This window comes from Schistosoma haematobium, chromosome ZW (assembly GCF_000699445.3).
Source record: "Schistosoma haematobium chromosome ZW, whole genome shotgun sequence".
In the NCBI taxonomy this organism is placed as follows: domain Eukaryota; kingdom Metazoa; phylum Platyhelminthes; class Trematoda; order Strigeidida; family Schistosomatidae; genus Schistosoma; species Schistosoma haematobium.
Window position 1 is genome coordinate 73,350,325 of NC_067195.1, and position 21,748 is coordinate 73,372,072.

At 38.0% G+C, this 21,748-nt stretch overlaps 1 protein-coding gene across 5 annotated transcripts; it reads right to left on the reverse strand.

Moving 5' to 3' along the window:
- Positions 1-13,790: 13,790 nt before the first annotated feature.
- On the reverse strand, positions 13,791-21,581 carry ABHD11_1 (Alpha/beta hydrolase domain-containing protein 11). 5 transcript variants are annotated; one of them, XM_051212263.1, is made up of 5 exons: positions 21,417-21,581; positions 20,808-21,383; positions 20,626-20,776; positions 16,786-16,973; positions 15,439-15,683 (listed from the first exon to the last, which is right to left on the reverse strand). In XM_051212263.1, the coding sequence occupies exons 3-5, from the start codon at positions 20,671-20,673 to the stop codon at positions 15,503-15,505; spliced, it is 417 nt and encodes a 138-aa protein (XP_051072423.1). In that variant the 5' UTR covers positions 20,674-20,776; positions 20,808-21,383; positions 21,417-21,581; the 3' UTR covers positions 15,439-15,502. The 5 variants fall into 5 exon arrangements, with proteins under 5 accessions (XP_051072420.1, XP_051072421.1, XP_051072423.1 ...); XM_051212259.1 differs by having other exon boundaries at positions 13,791-20,776; positions 20,808-21,175; positions 21,210-21,383; XM_051212260.1 differs by lacking the exon at positions 20,626-20,776 and having other exon boundaries at positions 13,791-15,683; positions 20,994-21,383.
- Positions 21,582-21,748: the final 167 nt, after the last annotated feature.

Genomic DNA, 21,748 nt, shown 5'->3' on the forward strand with positions numbered 1-21,748 from the left:
TAGTAACCCTTCCCATCGTTTATTCGATTTCAAGTATAAATGGTGAAAGCGCGATGAAGAATTCATTATATATTTGAGTAGTTTTGTGTATAATTATTCCATGCAATCCTATGTCATTCGTTAGCATATAAACGTCTTTGTTTAAACCTACATTTATCTGTTATCATGCAGCCCAGCTTTCTGTACCAGATTCCACCATTCTTAGCAATACATGCAACGCTTAAACCAAAAACCAAGTTTTCCAGACTTAAACTTGGATTAGTTTCCATTGAAATGCCTTTTTCATGAAGGTGACTGACCAGCGTGGGATGTCGTTATTCCGATGCAACCCATGTATGGATCCCTTTCTCTTTCAAATCGTAAGATTAAAGGTCTAATGTTCAGCTACTTTTGCTTGTTTTCTCAAATCTTTATCACTTTCCTTGTTTTTTTTCATGAGCAGTGTACTTTAAGGATAACAATAAAAACAGTTTTACTCTTCTGAACAAAATCTTTTAAAAAATAAATTATTGATGTAAAAAGTGGTTGCCACCTACTTTTCACTGACTGTTGGGAAACTACTTCAGTGGTATGTTTGATGCGTCTTTTAGGATTAAAAACGTAGACTAATTGGTATGATAAACCGGTAGAATGTCTTTATTTGGCAACATTTGAATTTCAACTAGCTGAATGGCAAAATTTAACAAGTGGAGAAAGTCTGAAAATCTCCAGTTCTAATCATTTAGTGTTAGCAGTGTAACAACATGGTTAGTAATGAATCATCGATATGACATTACTGGACATAGAAACTGAAAATAGTGAGCCACAGTTTTTAATGAATTTTCCTTCCGATAAGATGAACGTAACAAGCTGTAAATGTTGCCTATATAAATGTTGAAATTTGATTTTTGGACTTTCTTGCTTGTTTCACTGACTGTTCCCTTAATTGACTGAAAGTACACCCTACATATTTGTGATAGTTTGAAGTGCTTGAATCATAGTACAAACTAGGAATCTAAAAAAACTCAATTTAACCAAAAAGTACTAGATCAGCAGGAACGAATGTATTTTACTCGGAATTCGAAATCACACAGTCAACAAGTACGAAGGGATCATTAGTTCATACAAACACCACAATATTACAAACCTCCACATCTATACTTCTCTGAACACTTCTGAAATATAACATAGCACTGAAATATGCACAGATCTGCAGGTGATCAAACTTATATTTCAAGTAGTCGTACATCTCTCTATAATTTAAAAGTACGAGACCAAGGAAGCCTAAGATAGGTTAAAATGTAGTGGCATTGGACAATAGCCACACAATCCACAAAGCTGTGAACACGAGACTACTCAGAAAATAGATATTCAATATTTAACGCGGAGAAATACCTAACGATGGAGAAGGCGCGAACAATGAGTTGAATGGACTGGAGTTGATCGAGTAGCATGGCTCGGCCATGCAGGCGTGGTCTCTGCTGAATGTTACCTTATATCTTCTATTCATATTAAATATATTGTTCTTTCTCTAGCCTAACCTTGTTCTACATCATGTATTGGTAATTGATGCGATACAGTGAGTTGGTGTAGTCGATGGTGTGACTTCCACGTAAGATCTTATAGATTAGGCAGTTATATCATGACAAATCTACAAATTTAGGATTAGGTCTATTATTAGAGCAGTACTAATATAATAGTAGACCATAATTCTATAAAAATGGTTTATAAGCAAGCCATTGACCCGAATCACTTCAAATTTGGAATGAATGTGTAAAGGCAAGCCGCTCAAGGCCATGGAGATAAAAAAGTTTATTTCATTTTCAAGTCGACTCTTATCCTGTACGTTAATCCAACCTATTCTTAATATCATCACTAAGGACCATTTGAGCTACTAATGGCTTTTAACAACTATATTATTAGAATCTACAGTTATAATTCGATAGTTATTTTTCTACAATCCAATTTTCCACAATATTTTTAGTATAACTATGGTATTCATTAGAACTTGACACCTTACTACGAATCATTTTGACCTAAATTGAATGACATTTCTAACTTAGAAATAACGATATCCTGAATTGTTTATGCTGTAACAGATGCGGAAGTTCATCGATATCAACTTATAACATTGTCTAATTCATTAATTCATGCCTTGATTTGGCTTTTGTAAAGTACCATATGATTCACGGACTTTTCATAGTATAGTGATGAATTTATTGACTAAAATTGTTTGTCAACATATTCTGAGGGGTTTTTCAACTTTCGGACGTCTTATTACTGCATTTTTAAATAAACTTCTGCTTGTTCCATACGACTGTTGAAGATGCCACAGTACCAGGATGTCACTGGAGCGCAATCTACATCAGGTATTTACTTTGAGGTGTTACACTGCAAGGCCAGAATTTATAAATAATGACTGATAAATGGAACATGTTCTTAAAATAAATTGACTGATGATAAGACATGATGGACGTTTCGAATTTATGAATAAATTGATTTATAATAATTGTGAACGAGTGAGCATCTTACACCTATCGTACTTTGTACGTGATATCTAGGAATTCCCGAAATAATGCAATCTAGAGTAAGTATAAACAAACGAGCACAATTGGACGTATTGTATTTGAAATTCAAAATCAAAGAGCAGTCAGGTACAAAGAAATCGTTACTTACTTACTAACGTCTGTCATTCCTCATGTGAGAGCATAGGCTATCCACCAGTATCCTCCATCAAAATATGTACAAGTCACCACATTAAATCTGTTTCCAGTTGCTACCCATCCTTCTCTTTTCGGCTTCCGATTCCCGACGTGGTGTGTTCTTCGGCATTTTTCTTTTCCATCTCCTTTCAGGATTCCAAGTAAGCGCTTGCATCATAATGCACTTTGATGATTTCCTCAATGTATGTCCTATCCACTTCCATAATCTCTTCCTGATTTGTTCTTCAGCTCCAAGCTGGTTTGTTCTCTCCCACAATAGGTTGATGCTGATGGTTTCCGGTCAACGGAGATTGAGCACCTTGTGTAGTAAATGGTTTGTTAATACTTGTGCACTTTTGATGATTGTTGTAGTAGTTCTCCACTTTTCAGCTCCATACAGTAGAACTGTCTTAACATTCGTATTGGAGATTGTGACTTTGCAATTGGTTGACAGTTGTTTTGATTTCCATATGTTCTTCAACTGTAGAAATGCTTGTAGCGTGGCGTCGAGTTGAGATTAACTATGAACACCTCCATCAAGAAACACGTGCCAAGTAAATCAGAAGGCGAGGGTCGAACGTAACCAGGTTTATTTCGTTGGCGATCTCGTGGTATTGAACGAATACCGAGATCGTGCCAAGGAATGGTACAAGTGGAAACAGGAGAAAGGACTACGTGCGAACAGTACCGAAAACCGCGAAACAATGATGGAAGGTAATGGAAGCACAAAATGGCTATAATTAGCACAGTTAAACAAGAGCACATTAAAACAAGCACTGGCACAGTTGGTTATAATAATAATTGTTTTTATTAAACCAGTAGTGTTCTCGTGATAAATGTGAGTCACTACATGCTGCTCTTGCTTTTCCGATCCTCTCCTTTACGTCTGTATCAGATCCTCCGTGTTCATCGATGATACTGAACAGGTAGTTAGACGTTTCCAGAGCTTCTCCATCAAGTGTGATTGGATTGGTATTCTTCGTATTGTATTAGAGGATGTTGCTTTTTCCTTTGGGTATGTTGAGGCCTACTGATGTAGAAGCTTTTGCTACACTGGTTGTCTTGATCTGCATTTGTTCGTGTGTATAGGATGGAACAGCCAAGTCCAAATCGTCGAGCTCCATTCAAGCTGTCCACTGTATTCCGTGCTTCCCCTGAAATGTAGAGGTCTTAGTGATCCAACGAACCACCTGAAGAAAGAGAAAGGGCGAGAGACAGTAATCAGTCTTGTCTGACTCCGGTCGTCACTTCGAATGAGTCTGTGAGTTGTCCTCCATCCACGACTTTACAATGCCTCAGAAGGATTTATGGCCATTTACTAGAAGCCTGTTAGCTTTTTTGTGGCAACATTATTAAGAAGCACAAAATAATGCTTTAATTTTGACGTTTTTAACTGACCGGTTATGTAGTAACAGAATTTCGTCTTCTTATAAACGGCTGTGGACTTTACATGTACTATTTCTTGACCGTCAGTTGGTCGTCGCAACACAAACTCCATAAAAGCAGTCGAGTTTTACTAACAACCACATCTTTATGTACGATAATTTGGTTTAAATGTAATGCTTTCTCCGTTAGATTATAGAATGCTAGGTTTGGTTATATGTGTTTGCATTGATGTCCGTTGCTGATTCTCATATTACTGCCCTCTGGGTTTTCCATTGTTTACCAACTCTGAAGTAAGCTTTAGATAATTTAAAAGCAGCGACTTTGTAGTGTCGGTTATTATGTTAAGCCCATATACCTTATTCTAGCTTTCGGACAGCCTATTCTATTCATCCTACTTGAGTCACATTCTGACCTTGTTATTTGTTCGCTTATCAATCTTGACCATTTTTAAATGAGCGCGTAGTTGTGTGTACATTTCTTATCCTATCAATCATCACATGTCTGTAACTTACTTTTGTGTAACTATAAATATTGATTAACGCTTGGTTAAATGGGATTTGGCTTACCGGCCATCTCGACTGCGCATCGTTTCGCTTTGCTCTATTCCATTTACATTATTTACAAAATATGTGCATTCACAAGTCCATTCTCGTTATTCGACTTATTTAATTCCGTTATTGACTAACGAGACTCTGAGTCGATGATTATATACGAGGATAAGCGATAACAAACATTCATTCGATCTAATTGGAGTCAGATCCACGGGCCACTAAAGTGGAGAGCCCATCAACAAATATCGTCCGATCTAAATGAGGACAAAATAAAGGGCCCCACAACTTCCGACATGCAAGACGTTTCCGGCAAATAAAAATATTTAGGTCGTGCCAATTATACATTATCTTTTTATTTTCATGAGTAATTAACTATTTCGAATTCTGCATGCATATACAAAGATAGACTGATTGATAATACGAATAATGTCCTGTTGTTTAGTCCTTTGTGCATACGGAATTTTATTGGTGAAGTTACAGATCGCCAGCTTGTCTATGTGAATCAATGTCCTACTGACAAATGTAACAAACACTGAGTCCTAGATTTACATTTGATTGTAAAAGACAGTTTTAAGCGAAGCATATATACAATTTCAAAGAAGTGATACTCCATGTGGAATGAAAACTCATATAAGGAAGTTTTTGATCGAATTTTTCTCTTTTTCAGCGTAAATAGTCAAACACAGCACTGAAAACTGTGATCTTAGTATCACCCTTGAAAAGTTATATTTTTATTTCATGTAATTAGTTGCCTTTGTGAATGTAAATGAAGCCAGAACAAATATTGATGCAGAATAGTATGAATTAATTTTATTTCGAGGTTTCTCGTCAGCTGATTACGACCAACGTGCAATCGCTAGCCAGATTAGATCAAACGATCCTCGATATATTGATAGCCCATAAAATATATCTTCGAACCTCCTCGCTTCTGTCTTTTGATTTCACTTGGTGGGTACGGTTAAAGCGTTGTCAAACTCCAAATACCGGTGGCACCTTCAATATATATATATATATAAGCAAGAACAGGTCAGAGGTTAGTTGGTTTTAGAATCAAGGAAACATTAAGGAAGGGTGGTGTAATAGTGGAGTGAATTTCAGAGACATAAGATAAATTGTGTGATTATTTTAGAGATAATGAAGGATTCATGGAATTGAAAACTGATAAGATGTGTTACGTAATGAATGAATAGAATTTGAAAAGTTCATATGATTTAAGAGGACTAAATGAGCAGAAATGTGTGGATGAAAGGATGGCCTAAGAATGAAGTAATGGGAGAGGAATACAACACAAACTAAATATTTTAAAAAATAAATAAAATAACACAAATAACCAAACAACAAAAAATTGGATTACCAGGGTAATAATAAGCTAATTACTGTCTCTTTCTGAAAACGCAAATCCAGTTTAAGTTTTTTTATCACCATTGATTCAGCGAAACGGAGAGCAGCCGTACTTCTTTGTCTACTGATAATTTTAAAAGCATGTAGAATGTCCATGGTATGCCCGGTATCAAGTAAATGCCGAGCTATTGCACTCTTGAGATCTCTAGTCCCTCTCAGCCTTAATTTATTTAGAACACGCCCAGTAATACGAACATGTACTCTTCTCTCAGTTCTTCCAATGTATGTGCTTTGGCACGTACATGTGAGTTGGTAAATGCAGTTGGATCTACTGAGAAAAGAGAACCAGTCAATTTTTGTTTGTTTGAGCGATCAGTTCGTTTCCCATACCGTCGTCAGTTTTGCTGCTGTGTAGGTCACTTTCAACGCGGAATTTGTGCTAAGACTGATTATCCCAGTGATTTCATCTCATTTGAAGCGTAAATATAAGAAGCCAGTTTTCTTTTCCACTATATCACGATTTGCCCGAGGGTTGGTATTTGCATATTTATGGATGAATTTCGCCGGATATGCATTTTCACGTGAGCAATTAGTGATATGAGCACTTTCTTCTTCTAGGCATTCCTTTGAGCAGATTTTATGTGCGCGGTCAAAAAGGGTTCGTACACTACGCTTTTTGTAACTCATTGGACAGAAGCTGTAGTAATTGAGATAAACTACACTCCACGTATTTTTGCGACGAATGTGTCGTTGTAATGTAATATCTGATGTTCGTCTGATTCCAATATATAAGAAATGGACTTTACCTTCAACTCCATGTTCCATGGTAAATTCTATATCTTTGTGTGCTTTATTAGACAGACTGAGTAGGTTCATGGAGTGCTTGTGATTGTTGCAGACAATAAATGTGTCATCAATATATCTACAACAGAGTTTGGTACCATCGATCGCGTGCTTGAGCTCCTTCTGTTTCAGGTTTCCCATAAATATGTCGGCCAGAATTGGGCCCAAAGGACTACCCCATCAGTTTGACGGTACAGCACATTGTTAAATTTTAATTGTATGTGTTTTGTACAAGAAAGAGGAGCTGTTTAAATTCATGGATTGGTAAAGGCAGGAGTTCTGGGTTTTCACAAATGATCTCTGCCGTTTCTTCCAAGGGGATATTTGTGAAGAGCGACGAGACCATGAATTTATCAGAAGCATTGAGGTTATCGAGCATTTGTACAAATCCAAAACTATATTTCAAACTGTAGTGTGCTAGTTTCTTGCGGATATCCCGATAAGACCAATATTATCCATGACCAAATCACCCTTCCATAAACTTGCCCGCCGGCTGACAAGGTACTTAGAACTAATCCGCAAGAAACTAGCACACTACAGTTTGAAATATAGTTTTGGATTTGTACAAATGCTCGATAACCTCAATGCTTCTGATAAATTCATGGTCTCGTCGCTCTTCACAAATATCCCCTTGGAAGAAACGGCAGAGATCATTTGTGAAAACCCAGAACTCCTGCCTTTACCAATCCATGAATTTAAACAGCTCCTCTTTCTTGTACAAAACACATACAATTAAAATTTAACAATGTGCTGTACCGCCAACCTGATGGGGTAGCCATATGCGGACCTCCTCGGCGGCGTGCATCCACGACCTCACCCGCGGGATCCGAACCCAGGGCCTTCGGTCTCGCGCGCGAACGCTTAACCTACTGGACCATTGGGCCGGCATCCAATGTCTAACCCTAACCAATCCACGAGATTGCGTGACCATTTTTCCCTTTACTCATATAAATATTCATGTTTATTAGAGTGAAGCCTAATGATCTGATTGAAAATAATACTGTTCGCTTATGTGCGTTAACCAAATGCACTTCTTTTATGTAACACGTACAAGGTGATTCAATTTACTATTGAAAAGCAATTATAATTGTTTTACACAATCAATGTAACCATTCAACTATTTGTGTGTACTCAGGATTCTTATACCAATTTTAATTAATATGACTATGAGTATTATGGTCGCCATTATTCTGATTACTCTAACAGCCTTTTATTATTACTATTATTATGTTTTATCATCCTGGCTAACGTATTATCAACAATTTGTTTATATTCATTAAGATCAATTAAGACATCGTTTTCTCTCATATTCAGTTCCACCATGCACTTAATTTGTATGATAGTATAGAAGGATTATAATTGTTCTTCAACAATAAAATAGATTACTTGATATATTTCATACACATAGTTCCCTTTATTATCTTAAAGAGAGCAAGAACAAAGATTGGTGAAGAGTAATATGAACTCATTTTATTTCGTTAGGTTCTCATCAGCTGCTTACAACCTAATCATTTGAAATTCAAACTATTACAGATATTGAAATATTTATACATAAGAGTGTGATGAAGGATCAATACATGTGTACGATGATGTAGCAAAGATTCAGATAGAGTTAACGAGCTCATAAAATGTTTGATTCGAATAAATAAATAAAGTTTGAGAGGGAAAGTTCCAGAACACTGAAATAGTAATTGGAATTCATGAAAATAGATTAATGGTAATAAAGAAAATATGAATTGAAACCAATCATTTATGTATGATGTAATTTAAAAGAGTTGGAGTAATGACGCAATAAATAAATAGAGAAATAAATGAATAAAAAGGGTTATGGTTACCAGGGTAAAGAAAGATTTATTACTGTCTCTTTTTGTATAGATCTGGTTTTAAACCTTTGATTGCTATTGCTTCAGCAAATTTCAAAAGGTTGGAGTTTGATTGTTTGTTAATCACCTTGAAGGACTTCAGTATACCAATTTGATGTCCTGTATCAAAGAGATGTCTTGCAATGGCACTGGTGAATGCATTCAATCTATTTAATCTTAAACTTTTCGGAATATGTTCTTTGAATCGGACGCAGGCTCTCCTTTCTGTTCTACCAATGTACCGGCATTGGCAGATACATGTAAATTTGTATACACAGTTGGTGGTAACATGAAAGGGATACCTATCGACCTTTACTTGTGTAAAAGAACATGCTGTTTTGGACTTACTTACCTTCGCCTGTCACTCCCAATGGAGCATAGGCCGCCGACCAGCATTCTCCAACCCACTCTGTCCTGGGCCTTCTTTTCTAGTTCCATCCAATTCTTGTTCATTTCTCTCATGTCTATTTCCATTTCCCAGCGTAATGTGTTCTTTGGTCTTCCTCTTCTTCTTTGGCCTTGAGGATTCCATGTGAGGGCTTGTCTTGTGACGCAGTTGGGTGCTTTCCGCAATATGTGTCCTATCCACTTCCAGCGCTTCTTCCTGATTTCTTCCTCCGCTGGGATCTGGTTTGTTCTTTCCCACAATACGTTGTTGCTAATAGTGTCCGGCCAATGGATCTGAAGTATTTTGCGTAGACAACTGTTAATAAACACCTGTATCTTCTGGATGATGGTTTTCGTAGTTCTCCAGGTTTCTGCCCCATACAGTAGAATTGTCTAGACATTTGTATTGAAAATCCTGACCTTTGTGTTGGTTGACAGTTGCTTTGAGTTCCAGATGTTCTTCAGTTGTAAATATGCTGCTCTTGCTTTGCCGATCCGCGCCTTCACATCTGCATCAGATCCACCCTGTTCATCAATGATGCTGCCCAAATATGTAAAGGTTTTTACATCTTCCAAATCTTCCCCGTCAATTGTGATTGGATTGGTGCATTCTGTGTTGCATCGGAGAACCCTGCTTTTCCCTTTGTGTATATTGAGACCTACTGCTGCTGAGGCTGTTGCCACACTGGTCGTCTTCCCCTGCATTTGTTGTTGCATTTGGGATAGAAGGGCCAGATCATCTGTGAAGTCTAGATCGTCTAACTGCATCCTAGATGTCCATTGTATCCCATGCTTCCCTTCAGATGTTGACGTCTTCATGATCCAGTCGATCACCAGGAGAAAGAGAAAGGGTGAGAGTAAGCAACCTTGCCTAACACCGGTCTTCACTTCGAACGACTTTGTCAACTGTCCTCCATGCACGATTTTGCAGTGTAATCCATCATATGACCTCTGTATGATATTGGCTATCTTCTGAGGCACGCCGTAGTGTCGAAGAAGTTTCCATAGTGTTGTTCTGTCCACGCTACCAAATGCTTTCTCGTAGTCAATGAAGTTGATGTAGAGCGATGAATTCCATTCAATTGATTGTTCCACAATGATCCGTAGAGTTGCGATTCGGTCTGTACACGATCTATCCTTACGGAATCCTGCCTGTTGGTCACGAGGTTGGGCGCCTACACAGTCCTTCATCCTGTTTAACAATACCCTGTTGAAGACTTTTCCCGGTATTGAGAGAAGAGTGATGCCCCTGTAGTTATCACACTTGCTGAGATCGCCTTTCTTCGGTATTTTGATCAGAAGTCCTTCTCTCCAGTCTTTTGGTACTTGTTCCTCATCCCAAATCTTATTGAAGAGAATGTGGAGTATCCTTGCAGTTACCGCTACGTCTGCTTTTAGTGCCTCTGCTGGAATGTTGTCTGGTCCTGCTGCTTTGTCACTCTTGATTTGCCTGATGGCCATGCTGATTTCTTCAATTGTTGGTGGGCCAACATTGATTTGGAGGTTCGTGGGTGCTGCTTCGATGTTGGGTGGGTTCAGTGGAGCTGGTCGATTCAAGAGTTCTTTGAAGTGTTCTACCCACCTGTTTTGTCGCTCTTCAATGTTGGTGATTACCTCGCCTTCCTTGCTTTTCACTGGCCGTTCTGGTTTGCGGCGATTTCCAGAGAGTTTCTTTGTCGTGTCATACAATTGTCTCATGTTTCCTTCTCTTGCAGCCTTTTCCGCCGCCGTTGCTAAATCTTCCACATATTTACGTTTGTCGGTTCTGATGCTCCTCTTCACTTGTTTGTTTACTTCTGTGTATTCAGCTTGTGCCTTGGCTTTTTCTGCTCTTGTTCGACTGGTATTGATTGCTGCCTTCTTGTTCCTCCTTTCGTGAATCTTATCCAATGTATCAACAGTGATCCATTCCTTGTGATGGTGCTTCTTGTGACCCAGGACCTCATGACACGTTGAAGTGATTGCCTCTTTGATCCCCTTCCAGTTGCTCTCCATAGTAGTTCCTTCTCCATTGAATAGATCATGAAAGGCCTGGAACTTGTTGCTGAGGACTATCTTGAATTTGTTGAGTTTGTTAGTATCCTGAAGAAAGGCCGTATTGAACTTTTGTGATATTGTCCGCCCCATTGTCCAGTGCTTCTTGAGTTTCAATTTCATCTTGGCGACCAGCAAGTGATGATCTGAGGCTATATCAGCTCCTCTCTTGGTTCTCACGTTCTTTATAGTCCTCCTGAACGTTTTGTTGATGCAAATATGGTCGATTTGGTTTTGTGTAGAGTGATCCGGTGAAGTCCATGTGATTTTGTGTATGCGTTTATGTGGGAATATGGTGCCGCCTATGACCAGCTTATTGAAGGCACATAGATTTGCAAATCTCTCGCCATTTTCGTTTCTTTCTCCCAGTCCGTGTCGTCCCATGACGTCTTCATATCCAGTGTTGTCCACTCCAAACTTGGCATTGAAGTCTACCATCAGAATAGTCAGGTCCTTTGTTGGGCACTTCTCAACGATTGACTGCAGCCTATTCTAGAATTGATCTTTAGCGTCTTCATTGTAGTCGTTGGTAGGAGCATAGCATTGGATGATGTTCATTGAAATGCCTTCTTTCTTTGTTTTGAAGGAGGCTCTGATGATCCTTGGTCCATGAGATTCCCATCCTATAAGTGCGTCTTGTGCTCGTTTGGACAGCATGAATGCAACTCTTTGTGTATGTGGTGCATTTCCTTCTTCATGGCCAGAGTATAACAGGCGTTCTCCTGAAGTTAGTCGTTGTTGTCCAACTTGCGTCCAGTGTGTTTCACTGATCCCAAGTACCTCTAGGTTGTATCTTCTCATTTCTGCAGCAATTTGGAAGGCTCTTCCGGTGTCCCACATTGTACGAACATTCCATGTACCTAAATAAATGGTCGCTCTGGTTGTCAGAAGGGGGGGGTGGACAATATCACAAAAGTTCAATACGGCCTTTCTTCAGGATACTAACAAACTCAACAAATTCAAGATAGTCCTCAGCAACAAGTTCCAGGCCTTTCATGATCTACTCAATGGAGAAGGAACTACTGTGGAGAGCAACTGGAAGGGGATCAAAGAGGCAATCACTTCAACATGTCATGAGGTCCTGGGTCACAAGAAGCACCATCACAAGGAATGGATCACTGTTGATACATTGGATAAGATTCACGAAAGGAGGAACAAGAAGGCAGCAATCAATACCAGTCGAACAAGAGCAGAAAAAGCCAAGGCACAAGCTGAATACACAGAAGTAAACAAACAAGTGAAGAGGAGCATCAGAACCGACAAACGTAAATATGTGGAAGATTTAGCAACGGCGGCGGAAAAGGCTGCAAGAGAAGGAAACATGAGACAATTGTATGACACGACAAAGAAACTCTCTGGAAATCGCCGCAAACCAGAACGGCCAGTGAAAAGCAAGGAAGGCGAGGTAATCACCAACATTGAAGAGCGACAAAACAGGTGGGTAGAACACTTCAAAGAACTCTTGAATCGACCAGCTCCACTGAACCCACCCAACATCGAAGCAGCACCCACGAACCTCCAAATCAATGTTGGCCCACCAACAATTGAAGAAATCAGCATGGCCATCAGGCAAATCAAGAGTGACAAAGCAGCAGGACCAGACAACATTCCAGCAGAGGCACTAAAAGCAGACGTAGCGGTAACTGCAAGGATACTCCACATTCTCTTCAATAAGATTTGGGATGAGGAACAAGTACCAAAAGACTGGAGAGAAGGACTTCTGATCAAAATACCGAAGAAAGGCGATCTCAGCAAGTGTGATAACTACAGGGGCATCACTCTTCTCTCAATACCGGGAAAAGTCTTCAACAGGGTATTGTTAAACAGGATGAAGGACTGTGTAGGCGCCCAACCTCGTGACCAACAGGCAGGATTCCGTAAGGATAGATCGTGTACAGACCGAATCGCAACTCTACGGATCATTGTGGAACAATCAATTGAATGGAATTCATCGCTCTACATCAACTTCATTGACTACGAGAAAGCATTTGGTAGCGTGGACAGAACAACACTATGGAAACTTCTTCGACACTACGGCGTGCCTCAGAAGATAGCCAATATCATACAGAGGTCATATGATGGATTACACTGCAAAATCGTGCATGGAGGACAGTTGACAAAGTCGTTCGAAGTGAAGACCGGTGTTAGGCAAGGTTGCTTACTCTCACCCTTTCTCTTTCTCCTGGTGATCGACTGGATCATGAAGACGTCAACATCTGAAGGGAAGCACGGGATACAATGGACATCTAGGATGCAGTTAGACGATCTAGACTTCACAGATGATCTGGCCCTTCTATCCCAAATGCAACAACAAATGCAGGGGAAGACGACCAGTGTGGCAACAGCCTCAGCAGCAGTAGGTCTCAATATACACAAAGGGAAAAGCAGGGTTCTCCGATGCAACACAGAATGCACCAATCCAATCACAATTGACGGGGAAGATTTGGAAGATGTAAAAACCTTTACATATTTGGGCAGCATCATTGATGAACAGGGTGGATCTGATGCAGATGTGAAGGCGCGGATCGGCAAAGCAAGAGCAGCATATTTACAACTGAAGAACATCTGGAACTCAAAGCAACTGTCAACCAACACAAAGGTCAGGATTTTCAATACAAATGTCTAGACAATTCTACTGTATGGGGCAGAAACCTGGAGAACTACGAAAACCATCATCCAGAAGATACAGGTGTTTATTAACAGTTGTCTACGCAAAATACTTCAGATCCATTGGCCGGACACTATTAGCAACAACGTATTGTGGGAAAGAACAAACCAGATCCCAGCGGAGGAAGAAATCAGGAAGAAGCGCTGGAAGTGGATAGGACACATATTGCGGAAAGCACCCAACTGCGTCACAAGACAAGCCCTCACATGGAATCCTCAAGGCCAAAGAAGAAGAGGAAGACCAAAGAACACATTACGCTGGGAAATGGAAATAGACATGAGAGAAATGAACAAGAATTGGATGGAACTAGAAAAGAAGGCCCAGGACAGAGTGGGTTGGAGAATGCTGGTCGGCGGCCTATGCTCCATTGGGAGTGACAGGCGTAAGTAAGTAAGTAAGGATGTATAAATACAAGTCTATCTTCATTCTTTAACTCAATGAGAATATTTCCTAAGATGTACAAGTTCTTCTAATCTGAAAGTTTGCATTGACAATGATAATTTTATAAATTATCATATATTTAAAACAGCTTAACATTCTGCAGTCTTAACAAATATAAGATTTTCAGGATAACAATGACCACAAAGTTTTACACTGGCTAGTCGGAAAGCGTTTCCTTCATTCTACGATACAAAATCACTGTGCTGAATAGGTGCATAGTACACTGCATCCACAGAATCAGACAATAAACTTAAATATTGATCCTCCAATAAGTTAAAACGCAGTCGATAAGGTCTAAAGTTTAAGCAACTCTACTTCCAAACAGTTAAATAAATGGAAACTAAAAGAGGACAATAACGGTCTAGAACGCAAATTGAAATTTGAGGTGGGTAACTGCTTTTTCTATTCACTAAATTATACATATAAAATAGTTTTATTTACCAGACATTTTGAGGCCTCAACGTTTTAACGAAAGCCAAACTATTGGTAGATATAAAAAATTCATCGAATTATCCCTAAGACATGGTTTTGATGTTGGCTTAATACACTAGCGTCCCGTTTCTCTTTCTTTATGATTTAGCTATAAGGATCATCTCTGACCCATCGCGTGATAGTTTAACCTTTTTCTGGTCAAATAATTTCGCTTAGGATTTCAATTCTGGACTGTTTAGTTTTGGGTGAAATTGGAGAGAATCGTTTATTTGGATTTATATAGTGAACATCGGTCGTCAGGTAGAATTATAAAACTCTCGATTGTTTCTTCTAAGAAGAACAGTCAAGTTATACACTCGATGAAGTCTGCTTCCATATGATTTTGCAGGTTTAAATGTCTCAGCAAGCATAACCTTGGTGAAGAATCTTTTACCCAGATGACAACACTTATTATTATTATTTGCGGTTGTGGATTTAAAGCTAAATTTTTCGTTTTACCTCTGACAGATTCGGAAATCTGTTTTCTCTTATATTAGATTCTGGGACTAAATATGACCGAAAATTCACTAAATCACGAGTAGGACGAAGTGAACGCTACACATTTTCTGTAAACCTTAGATGCAAATCCTCGTCATCACCTTACAACCCAGAAACAACTTTGAAACAGTCTACTAATTAGTCTATTCATTATCAAATGCCAGTCACATTATTCAGATCTGTAGCCAACTTTAATGCCATAAATGAATAACACCAAACCCCTTTATGACAAGTTCAATACACAATAATCGAAGAATTAACGAAAAGACAAAAACTATAGAAATAAGTTTGTCTTCCTTCTCTTATCGACTACATACTGACAGTATACCATTTTTGTTGTTATTTAATCTCTTTAACATCTGCAAATGAGGTAGGATCAAATGATTTATCTAACACGAAAGATGTAATCAAATTGGTCACTGTATTTGGAGCGTCAAAGTGAACCCAATGACCGGTGTTAGCAATCTGAACAATTTTTGCTTGAGGGAAATATTTGCGTACAGATGGTAAATCTGATCGTCTGAACATTATAAAGAACAATGATATAAAAAGAACACTTTAATGAAACATCAACAATATTGATTACATTTCATGGGACACGAAAACGTGAATTTGTGATGATACTTAATTCAGTTCAAAAAATAAAGTCAGTTGAACGAAGAAATTTTGTTCAGCAAATTTAGTTTCAATGTAGTAAAATTAAAATCATGTGCATACCTTTTAGTGGACTTTAGTAATATACTTGCTATTCACACTCATTTATTGAACATACTGATTAAAAAACATGACAAAATTAAAATGAAGTAGTTGCATATTTTGTGGAGACTAGTCCAAGTTGAAAATATTTCCTGATCATTGATCGACATTAGCTAGAGAACAATTGAAAATCAAAAAACACAGGACAGCTCTTCCTTTTTGTTTTTGAGCTCCTACACAATAAGCCCCCCCCCAGAATTCATATGAGGTCAAATTGAAGACTTTTAAATATGGCAACGAACACTTAACCTTTGAAACACTGAATTAGGATCTAATAATATACATTTCAAACTTCAGTCAATTTAAGATATAGTCTGATGAACATCTGATACCATACACAGTATGGTTAAACTCTACTAGTTACAACTTTTCACCAGAATTTCGGGAAAGGATCATGGTCTCAAACAAGGATATAATATAGCACAGCGTTAACTGTACGAATATGTTGAAGCGGTGGCTTAGTGGTTAAGACATGCGACTTTCGGTCGCAGGTTTGAGACCCCACTCCGCCTACTTTGGTATGAGTAACTGGATAGTATTATTGGAACGACCACTTGGATTATAACTAATACCCAGGCACCTGGTAAATGAGTTATTTGAACTAAAGATTATATAAACACGTGTTGTTTTTAAATTTTCTTCATACCATTAACCGATATAACGTATCACTTCAAAATATAATTTTGTCAAAAAGAATATTTTTATTTAATATTAAACCATTGATTTCCACTTTAACACAAGGATGCGTTATCAGTCGAAAAATCAATTATTCGTAAACAAATATTCATGACAATTTTAGCAAGTCTTCACGGGAAGTTATATTTTAGGAATTCTAAATTATGCACTTACAAGTTAAGAAGACTTACCCTAAATACTTTCCATCGCTTGCTGCAACAAACATCACAGGTTGATTGAAAACACGACCACTCAATTCTGCAGGAAAGTCTGTTATCTGATTCCAACAGCTTTTAATTGCCTTAAGGTTCACCTTCCAAAATATCTCTCCATCTTTTTCTCCAAGATTTGTTAGAAGAAACGCGCGCATTGTAGGATTCTACTCAAAATAAAACTCAAAAATTTAATGATTTATCTTAAATTATGACATTCAATTAGAAAACTGCTTTTTATCAAGAAAGAAATTTCTGAATATTAATATACAAGAGACAGACAGGTGCTACTTAAAAAGACATAAAATAAGGGAGTCAAAACAAAATGAATTTGTGATGTAGATTGAGTTGGTTTATGGACAACTCTAGACCTCGATCTTACGTGTAATACTGAGTACCAACAAACACAAAAGTAGTTTACAATTTCCTCTTGACTACATACACATTAAATATCAAATGTGATACACTGAGATATTGAGTGACCTACACTTGACCAGGTCGTATAAACATGATAAACAGAATACAGTTGATAATAAAGATTAACTAATATGATGTTAGTTACTACTAGATGGTTTATAAATAGGAAACGTTAAGTATCTTAAAGTTCATAACAATACACAAGAGCTAATATGAATAGGCCGAGGGTGGGAAGAATCTGCTCTCCCTCTTGAAATGCTCTCACGTGGCCACGCACAAACAACCACTGCCAAGGAAGTCCTACTCACTGCCTTCTCGTGGCGAGGGTGTTGTTTACGTAATTCAGAGGACGAAAAGCGAATTTCCAGTGCTTTAACCGGCTTCGTGAACACGGAGGATCCACCTAGAGGAGTTGGGAAACATTTACTCCAAACTAATGGTGCACATGGGCTCCAGGAATCTGAGGGAACAAATGGCGTATGAACCAATGGTTGGCCACCGGCTACCATGGGACTGCATTTCCTGACGTTGCTCCACTGCTTTGTGGATTAGACCTTTAGGTCAAAGTCTCCGGATGTGGCTCTCTAAGAAAACCATCTGCTTCGGTCTGGGCACCCGGGCAGTATCACAACCCATATATAAATCAAGGGACTTGTGTGGCGCGTATGTATTTGGTGCACCTTTGTACCAATATTTATGTGTTCATATAAATAAATAAATACATCAATATCTTCCGCCACAAGTTGAGGCAATACTAAACGAATGAACTTCCGTCAACACAATTTAGCCGACAGATGAGAGAGTTCAATCACAGTAAGAAACCGAGTTAACAAACGATGAATTCTGTTATCCCCGTAGTTAAATCAAGTTTCCCATACCCATTTATCAAATATTATGACGGAAATTATGGACTTATATGTGCCGTTTGGATGTGTAGGCACAAAGGAACTTCATGTTTATGGCTAACGATGGCTTGTTGGTTGCATTTCAAATGACGTAAATCGTGTTTTAGAGTTCCGAACAGATTAGTCTAGTTATTTCCAGTTCCAACCTACGATAGAGATGTTGCTGATGTAATACATACAGTCTTCTCTTTGCAACTCAAAATGGACTCAAGTAGGTCATATTCCAATCAAAAATCAATTGTCCTGATGAATACAAACCTTGTGTTTCTTTTAGACGTCATCTGGATACTAACCATAATTTCTTATGCACCAAACTCTTACAATTAGCAGATCGATACATTTTTACTCCTACATAAATTTACCGAATCAAATCAGTCGCAATCTAATAGTTAACATAGCCAGGTAAGACGTTGGCTGCCATTCAACTGGAAAAGTCATGTGATGATTGACTGAACTCACGAGACACTGCGAAAGTCGTGAGCAAAGTCCATTTCAGCCGTGTAGATTGTTCTACCTCAAAATGTAAGCTGTCATTCGAATAATATGTCAGATAATAACATATCAATTCGAAACCATAAATTACACTTTGGACACTAAGATTCCAACAGGGTGTTTAGGTGCTGTTCATGTCTCAGGCTAAGGTTAACAGTTTGACATTTAGACGGGTTAAGTGTGAGACCAATAACAACAGACCACCATTCAATACGAAACAAGGACTCATTCATTTCAAGGGGATGTGAAGAGGTAGAAATCGGCATACATACAGTGAGATAGTCCACATACTTAACAAAAGTGTTTTCTGTGGAAAATGGTAGATTATGCAGAAAAAGTGGGAAAAGAAGAGGAGGGGAGGACAGCTCCTTGTGGCACACCTTAATGAGACAGTAAGGACATCGAACACTTTTCTCCAAACATAGTGTACTATCATCTTCCAAAGAGGTAGGAACATAGCCAGTCGGTTATCCAATAGTCATCGTTGACGCTGATTAACTTGTTCAGTAGAAGTTGTCTTGGAATAAAGTCAAAGGCAGAAGTGTAATCCAGAAAAGCGCACAGAACATACTTCTTACCCTTTACCAAGCTGAACACTATACTATGATGCAGAACAATAGCAGCATTTAAGGTGGTTCCTTTGCAGTTGGAAGCGAACTGGTACAGATCACTGTTCTCTTTTAGTGCAGGTTGAAGTGGTAGTAGCAGTAAATTTTTTATTGTTTTGAGAAAAGGTGAAGTTATCGCTATGGGTTTAAATTTAACATTTTTATCGCCAGATACTTTCCTAGGTATTGAGATTATATTTATCTTTCCTCACATTCTCGGTATGAATCAGTTGAGAAGGATCTGTTGAAGGTGCTTGTGAACGGATAACACAAAACGTCAGCACTTTCAAAAAGAAGGTTTGGGATTTCACAAAGTTCTAAATTTTGGGACGAGCTAAGTGACTGGAAACATCAAAACATGTATCGTAATCATAGTGTGATCGGAATTCAAGGATCTTTGTTAAACGATCTACAAGAAGATAGCTTAGTATCACAACAATATATTAATATCTATCATCAGGATCGTTCAAACAGTAAGACTAGGTGTCACGGCAGTGTAGTTACATTTGTAAACGTTAACAGTTGTCAACCTAATACATGTTTTAAGTTTTCAAACGACTTTATCAACTGTATAACTTTAATACGTCGTCCAAAACACTTGAAGTTTTGAAGGCAGTTAGCACGGTATGTGGTGAATCTTTGGAGGTCATTAGTGATATGGATGTTGACACACATCCAAAATCCTGCAAACTCCTGGCAGGCATTATCTTCTTAAATACTAACCATCCACTTCGTTCATATCTTTCTCCTTGTATATCAATACATGTCAATACATTAGAATCCATGAACCCAAGCAAAGGTATGAAAGTCCTACAATGCCTCATCTAGCAAATATACTATGTGACGAACAAGTTGTTAGAGTTTACCTAGTCAATAACTTGTATTCTTAAACATTTTTCTAATTAAAATGTTGTACAGATTCAATCTTCTTTAAAAATCATTTCGCTTGATTCCAGGTGGTTTATTTACTTATGTATATATGTATGCAGTCACCAGTTTCTCTCGTTTTTTTCTTTTTGTGAAAGAAACTTGCTGAAATACCTAGTGCTGAGAATATTATATTGTACCAAAAGTGTAATATTGAATAATAGTAATAGTGAAAATAAACACGGTGGGCTATAATTTTTAAATTGTTTGGTTAAAAGATATCTAAGTAGAGCTCTAAATTCAACCATCTACCTAAAATCAACACACTCAAATCTTTATATCGATTCCAATTCAGTACATTCATTCAGTGCAAAAATCTATCTAGCCTTAAATCTCTTTGGAAAATCAAACAAGATTGTTACATCTAAAAAGGGTAAACGAAAAGAACAAAAGCATATAATTAACATCTTACAATTTAATAATTCTTCCTATTGAGATTGCTAAAAGTGCGATAAAATGAGACGTCTTACTGTTAAATAATAATCCGAATGAAATATCATGGATTGGTACCGCACCATGCAAGTATTTGAAATTCAGTATTGTTCTGAGGTCAAAATTCATTAATTTATAACTATAGTACTACTCTTAACCGTAATATATCCAATAAAAAATATACGCAACCTGTGATTGTGTTAATCTATAGTACATTTACCGAATAAATATTCAGTTACTGTTCAACCATGTTTCTAAACGTAAAATATTAGGACTTTCTTTAACCAAGTTTATTTTTCAGAAACTCAACAAGCGGTTATCACTCAATTTTGAACATGTGCTGGCGAATCATAGGCAAACCAACTTAGCTTTAAAAATTATTGAATGGAAGAGTTTTTTTACTTACCGGGACTGTTTTATCCCATTCTTTCATTAATGAATTTCGGACCATTCCTATATTCCCATTATTTTTGTGTCCCAAAGCTTTCAAATCCACGGAAGACATTAGATCTATTATAGGTGTAAGAGATTGTATAGTAGGTTTTGGTGTCGTGGATATGTCAAATACAACCAACTTATCATACCTTTCTGGCTGGCTAATAATCATTTAAAAGATAACTACTTTCATTAGAGCTGCGCACATAACCGCTTTGCCGCCCATACTATGGCCAACCAAGCATACGCTCCGCAGGCTGAGGTCATCTACAACCATGTGTATATCTTCCGCCATATTAAAATAGTTCATATCATCGGAATGTGGGCTATTTCCGTGATTACGTAAATCAACGGCCACAATCTATTAGTGAACGACTAAGATTTATACACTTACAGTTCCACAGTTTTTCTGGGCTAACGCATTGGAAATACTCTTCCAATTATTCTTGGAACCCAATAAACCATGGCAGATCACCATACTAGACTTAAGCGAGGAATCAACTGACTGCAAAACCATACGAGATAGCCGCAGCGCCATATTCATTTTGGCGTACAAATGGTGCAAATGGTTCAAGAGTGGATGAAATACTACAAAATGGAATAGAAGACGTTATCGCTTAAGGAGCTTCCGTATCTAGTAGTAGTGCATCGACAATACTTCCAGCAGGAACCAAGTTATATTAACGATAATAGAGGGTGAAAAATAGAAATTGGTAGATCATAGTG